At 39.4% G+C, this 6,969-nt stretch overlaps 1 protein-coding gene across 3 annotated transcripts in view; it reads right to left on the bottom strand.

The window, feature by feature from the left end:
• Window positions 1–218: 218 nt before the first annotated feature.
• Window positions 219–6,969, bottom strand: part of LGR5 (leucine-rich repeat containing G protein-coupled receptor 5) — a 146,835-nt gene continuing 140,084 nt past the window's right edge. For all 3 annotated transcript variants that reach the window (XM_011929335.1, XM_011929336.1, XM_011929337.1), the window contains 3 exons: window positions 6,192–6,337; window positions 4,073–4,156; window positions 219–2,883 (listed from right to left, as the gene is read on the bottom strand). In XM_011929335.1, the coding sequence (XP_011784725.1) occupies window positions 1,796–2,883; window positions 4,073–4,156; window positions 6,192–6,337 (1,318 nt within the window). In that variant the 3' untranslated portion in view covers window positions 219–1,795. The remainder of the gene's footprint in view (window positions 2,884–4,072; window positions 4,157–6,191; window positions 6,338–6,969) is intronic.

Below are 6,969 nucleotides of genomic sequence, written 5' to 3'. Positions count from 1 at the left end.
AGGACAAAATGGCGTATCAATCATAAACAATTCAGGAGTTGGTAATGATATTTTGATTTGTTTTGTGAAAGATTGATTTTTAAGATAAGTCCAATATATTTAGAGTATTAAGAACAAATATTAATACTTAAATAGCAAAGGTACTTATACTCCAAAACTTAAAAACATTTAGGAGACTATATATCTGCCTGTGGGCTCAATAAATAGACTTGAAAATATTTTGTTTTATAGTTACATTTTATTACAAATTTATTTTTTACCCAATAGAAAAGCAAATTTAGAATCTATTTACAAGTACTATATATTTACATATATACAGTTCATGAATTTAAAGAAAATGGACAGAGAAACACAATATATATGGAAGAATATGCCACTGTACAAGGTTTATTATCATTATCATGGTCCTTAATGTTACTGTACCTTTACTATAGTAATAAATACAGTTCTATATTTACACATCTTATAAAACATCTCATAAATGTATTTTTTCAAATCCAAGTTAAAACATCTGATCAAAATAAACATGCTTATATAAAAATAAATCTACCTAACAACCATTTGGTTTGGATGTATTGAAGCTAATATAGGATAATAGAAGGTAAGAATTAATACTTTGACTTTTCTTATTTAATAACTTGCTTCTTAAAATACCTAACACAGTATTAATATCGAATAAGCAGAGAAGTAATGTTCCTGACACAAGTGGGTTATCCAGAGAGAACACAGCTAAACCCAAGCTAAATAAACAGGATAATATGTTACTGAGTTTCTTGAGTCCAAAGTGGTGTCAGATATTGGGTTTGCCAGAGCTGCTAGAGATGCATGTGTGAGAAGTTGTATCAGTGGACTTAATTTATGTCATGTGCACATTTGATCATTAAGATACACATCGGTTTGAATCAACTGATAAAACCTCTTGCAAAAATTATTTACTAACCCAGGAAAAAAAAAAAAAACCCAAATTGCTTACTGTCTTTTCCAGGTATGTTCATTGCTGGCAGTGGAATTCCCTTCTGAGCTTTGGGCACCAAGGAGTTAAAAGCAAATCAGATAAGACATAGATCGCCTGTGCATGATTGCCTTCGTAACAATTTAAGAATTTCGGTCAATTTTCCTTTCAAAATATTCGTAAGCAGTTTTATTCCATGAGGGTGGAACCATCTAGCGCTAATATATAAAACCTGGTATCTCTAAAAATGATCTCAATATGGGTGAGTTAACAATACCTTACATTATCCATCCAAGGGATTGGTGCCTTGGAAGGATCCTTTCTGAGGAAAGGCAAAGGAGGGCTCAAACATCTTCACATGGTCATTAGAATGAAATCCTATGGATCACAGCCTCTACCTAGTAATGTAGTTCATTGAAAACCCTTATTTTCCTAATTCCCCCAACAACCTCTTGAGTTTGTGGGTTTGAATAAACCCATTTTTGGAAAGTAAGTGGGTTCTCCCTCCTCCCAAAATGATTACATTGGTGAGTTTAAAGAGAATGCAATTCAAATCATAGAGAATCTTTTCTAAAGGAAATTTCAATCTGCTTTTTTGATCTGGGCTCACTTAAATAGTGTGACCAATCTATCCCTTAGCTGAACAAATTATAGAAGCAGCATTTAGACTTATATTCACTCTCAAGTATCAATAGGTTTTCAGCCTTTTCTCACTAACTGAGAGATTCTCTTTTGGTTTTTAAACCGAGTTTCACCTCAGCTCTTATTACTTACTGCTCTGATATACTCAATCTCACATTTTCAGGTTCTCAACCTTTGAAAACATTTTCTTTCACATATTAATTAGAGACATGGGACAAATGCCACAGAGGAAAGATGGCAGCTCTCAGTCACTGGATAAGCTGGTGATGGCACGGAACTGGGAGGCAGGTCGTAAGCAATGCTGGAGCTGGTAAAGGTTACTAAGGCTTGGGTCGAGTCACAGGACTGTTTTTCGACATCATCAGAGTTAATTGACATCAGGCTTGGGTGTTTTGATCTTGTCCAGAAGTAGGTTTGCTTTCCCAGGCTCACCAGATCCTCCTTAAAGTGAGGATTGAAGAGGATGTAGAGAAGGGGATTGAGACATGCAGGAAGTGGGACTATCACCAGAAGGATAAACTTAATTACTTCAGGACTGATAAATGTGAAGTTTAGTAAAGAGGAGAAGGACAAGAAAGCCACGGGGCAGTATAGGATGCAGTTGGTGAAGAGCAACAGGGCAATGTGCTTCACCATAGAGCAGTCCCAAATATTTTCCAGGTCTCCCTTGTCCAAATTGCAGTAGAGCTTGGTGTAGGCAATGGTCATCATGAGGAAGCAAAGGGAATTGAGCAAGATGAGAGCGACCATGTAGCCCGTGGTGCTGGGCTCCCCAAAGGGCAAAGGCAGGCAGAGAGGGGAGGCGCCATACTCGCTGCCACCCAGCAGGGGAACTGCAGCCATGGTCAAGGCCAGCAGGGTGCAGAGCAAAATGATTACTTTCAGGCTAGAAAAGGGAGCTTTCGTTTCAAATTTTGCAGAACATTTCACAGAGAACCCACGCTCCAGGGCTGCCAGAGTAAGCAGGAAAACAGATGATTCTGAAGCAAAAATGGACAAAAAACCAATGACTTGGCAACCGACCCCATTCTCCCACCTGGCACCATGTCGTGCAAAGCTGCCAAAAGTGAATGCATCCACACCAGCCAGCACAGCACTGGAGACTCCCGTGAGCATGTTCACCACTGCGATGACCCCAATTAACAGTTTAATGGGGGAAATGTACAGAGGAGATCTGAAAACTGTTGAAGTCACCAAAGCATTACAAGTAAGTGCCAGAACTGCTATGGTCCACACCCCAATTCTGATCAGCCAGCCATCAAGCAGGTGTTCACAGGGTTTGAAGGGGCCTAGAAGTCCAAGGAAGGAAAAGATTGAGAATCAAATTAGGGTTTACAACTTTTGCTGAATTACCCTTTTGTCTCTTTATTTAGGATGCCAAGAGATAGTGGTCAAAAACAGCCTGATAACACACAGTGCCCATGTGCATGCTCCACTATCTCAAGCCACTGTCACCCTGGATCTTCTGCAGCACTAGCTGGGTGAGTACACCAGGTGCTCCTGTTCCAGGGTATTGATGGAGAAATGAGAATGGAGAATTTTGATCACTTGATTGAAGTCTCTAAGATACAGCTGTATTGGCGCCAGGTAAAAAGCCAGATCTCCTGGACTTTTCATTACCTAAGTTTTCAGAATATTTCCACAAGTTTCCATAGGCAGACAAGGAGAATCCTAGGGAAATACTCCATAATATTATGAACGTGCATTTCATGAAAATCTCATCTTAGTTTTAGATTAAAATTTGAGGTTAGGGAGCAAGGAACAATCTATTCATTAAAAATAAAATATCAACTCTTCCTAGCTGTCTTTTTTCAACTGGCTCATCCTGTTTTTTGGAATGGGACAAACTATTAAGTGAATTCAACTTCACTTTCCTCCCCTCCCTTCCCATCTCTTCCCCTCCCCTTCCTCTTTCCTTTCCTTTCTTCCCTTCCCCCCCCCCCCCCCTCTCCCCCTCCTCCTCCTCCTTCTCCTTCCTTCCTTCACTTTCCTCCCCTCCCTTCCCATCTATTCCCCTCCCCTTCCTCTTTCCTTTCCTTTCTTCCCTTCCCCACCCCTACTCCTGCCCCTTCCTTCCTTCCTATCTGTAAAAACTATTATTTACTTTTACCAAATAGTTATTTATAAGAAAAACCTAAGTCACTTTCAAAAGTCAGTGATTACACAAAACAAGATTATAGCGTACTATTTCAGGGTAAACTGCTAATGTCATTTTAAAAATTACATATACCTCTAACAACATACTTGATTCTTTAGTTTACATTAAGTTAAATCAAAAGTCCTCCCACCTCAATCCTATTGGCAAGTGAAAACTCCAGGGAATGAACATTTGTATTTGACAGGCCACTATGGGGAGGGTTACTGATGAGCTGCATAGTTGGCACAGATTTGGCTTTTAAAGTATAGCTGCATTGTTTTTCATGGACTCAGAATCAGTGGTGCATACTGCTGCTGAGGAAGTTTTGATGCCTTTCTCACCTGGGGAAGGTGAACACTGCACTGAATGAAGGGCTTTCAGGTCTTCCTCAAAGTCAAGCAGGAAATCTTCAAGATCACGTTCATCTGCAGGCACAAGAAGTCCTGGAATGATTAGTTCTGCCTCTCTTTTCAAGGGACTAAATCCCAGAGTGGAGAGTCCTGGGTTATTCTGGAGCCATGAACTGTCACAAATTCCTTGTGCTCTAGCTTTCTTGCAAGCCTATTGTAAAGTTGCCTTTGGATGTTCGACTCAAGCTGCTGTGACATACTATTCTAGTACAACTGGGGATGAGGGAGAGTGACCCAAGACTCTGGGTATAACATCTAAACTCTCCCATTCTGCTCTTGTTCCCTGCAGCTCATGATGTTCCCACACTGAAGAGCTAAATTAGAGGCAGCTATGGGCCTCTTCATTCAGAGCAGAAACCACTTTATCCAAATTTCTAACACTACAATAGCTATGGTGCAAATGTTCTAGGCTGTGTTCTCTGAACACCAGAGGAAGAATCAGATACAGTAAGTTTCAATCTTCCTGGGGAATTCTGCATAACAGAGGACAAATCAAGTAACTACTTGGTGCTTGGTTTAGCTATCCATGAAATAGGAGTTTTGTGATCTAACATATTTCCCCAAAGACACAGATTTAATTACTCTCATGTGGGAACTGGGGACCAATTTTTTTAAAAGTTGCTATGTGATTCTAATACGTGGTCCAGGGTTGAGAATCACTGCTTTTGAAAATAAACTCCATGAATGACCATCTCTCTCTGTTGTTCATTGTGTGCTTTCAAGGCCTAGAACAGTGCCTGGCACAAAGTAGGCTCTCTAATAACTTTTTGCTTGTGTTTTTATTTTTTGAGTGAACATTTTTGAGAGACATTAGAGTGGGTGAGGCAGGAAGAGCAAAAACTGAAGCAAGAACAGGAACAAGACACATGCTGTGGCCTAAAACAAAAAAGGCAAGGACCAAGATATCAGTTCCTTAAACAGATACGCAGACAGGAAAACCTGGTAAGGTTATCTGCAGACTGAATCATACTTGCTTTGGAATCAACAAACCATTAAGGCCCAAAGGGTGAGAAGCCATCCTTCTGTTTAGTCTGTTTAGACTTTGTGCAAACTCGCAGGGTTGGCAGGGAAGGCAGGGGGTGGTGCCCAAAGCACCGCCTCATTACCACAGGTGTGGTTTGAGAGGCATTGTTGTCTGTTTAGGTAACGTCTTAATTCAAGGAAAGCCAAGCTTTACAGACATTATCTCATTTCACCTTCCGGACAGATACCCCGGGGTGGGGTAGGTGAGGAGAATGATTTAGAATCAGTTGGACAAAAAGTAGGATTCTTAAGCCCTTCTGCTGAAATACGAAGGAATCTAAAATGTTTATATCTTTCACTCCTTCCAGGCCATAAGAATGAAAATGGATTTTGCCTTCTGGAGAAAAAGTTTCTGAAGTATGTATGAAAAAGGTATCCTCCGAAAAAGCATCCTTTAAAAAGCTGATGGAAATACCATGTCAGTAATCACCCCTGAAGACAGTATATGCTAAGGGGGAATCTAATTATAAATATAAATATAAGAATTCATCTACAGAACAGATGAAATTATAGAATGAATCCTGAGCGAGTTTTCTCTTTCTCAGGTAGTCTTTAAAAAGTGGGATTTATTCACAATTTGCTGAGGTACAAGGACTTGTCTGAAGTTCAGATAATTTGTTTGATAATTATGTTTTTCTTTTTTTTTGAGATAGTCTTGTTCTGTTGCCCAGGCTGGAGTGCAGTGGCACAATTTCAGCTCAGCTGCTTTGGAATCAACCTGCCTCCCGGGTTGAAGCGATTCTCATGCCTCAGCCTCCCAAGTACCTGGGATTACTGGCATGTGCCACCATGCCTGGCTAATTTTTTTGTATTTTTGGTAGAGATAAGGTTTCGCCATGTTGGCCAGGCTGGTCTCAAGCTCCTGACCTCAAGTGATCCATCTGCCTTGGCCTCCCAAAGTGTTGGGGATTACAGGCGTGAGCCACCACGCCCAGCCTGTTCGATGACTTTTCATCGAACGTAATTCATTTTCATGTGTTCCATCGAACACAACACAATTTCATTACCATGGCATAGCAAGTCCTACCTTGAACCTGAAACATTCCAGCGTCTTTCTTATGAAGGTCGTCCATACTGCTGTTGTCACCTTTATTCCATTGATTAGAAATCTTATAGGCATTCTCACACACTCCAAATGCACAGCACTGGTAAGCATAAGGCATTTCTATAACCCTTTAAATGAACAAAACCCAAACAAAAAACACTTAAAGAAACGGATAATTAAATATAGTATTCATCTTCTTTCACCCAATTATTCTACCTTTGGATTTTAGCCTAAATAAATAATCCAAAATATAAGTTATGGGCATAAAAGTGTTCATTACAGTGCTATTTATAAAAACAATGAAGTTATTAAAAATGATCACTATGAAATCTTAATTGCTGAAACTGAGGGATGCAACTTCCATTACTCAAATGATGGAAAATTCCAAAATAAAAAGGTTAAAAAAATGACTGCTAGGAAAAATTGTAGCAACATGAAAAACTGCTTATGGCAGAATAAATGACTAAAATATGACATATATTTCTATGCACATTTTGAGTCTAACAACTAAAAATGCACTGGAAACAAAGCTTGGAAGGAAGTAACTTAAAAATGTTGTTTACGGGGGCATTTTCAAGATTTTTGTTCTTGGATGCTTAACAGAGACTGGGAAGGGTAGACTTTTGGGGAGGTGGGGCTGGTTAATGAGTACAAAAATAGGAAGAATAAATAACACCGACTATTCAATAGCACAATAGGGTGACTGTAGTCAATAATAATTTAATTGGGCATTTTAAAATAAATAGTGTAATTGGATTGT

Source organism: Colobus angolensis, unplaced genomic scaffold, assembly GCF_000951035.1.
Source record: "Colobus angolensis palliatus isolate OR3802 unplaced genomic scaffold, Cang.pa_1.0 Scaffold80, whole genome shotgun sequence".
NCBI classification, from domain to species: domain Eukaryota; kingdom Metazoa; phylum Chordata; class Mammalia; order Primates; family Cercopithecidae; genus Colobus; species Colobus angolensis.
This window is presented reverse-complemented; position numbering and strand designations above follow the sequence as displayed.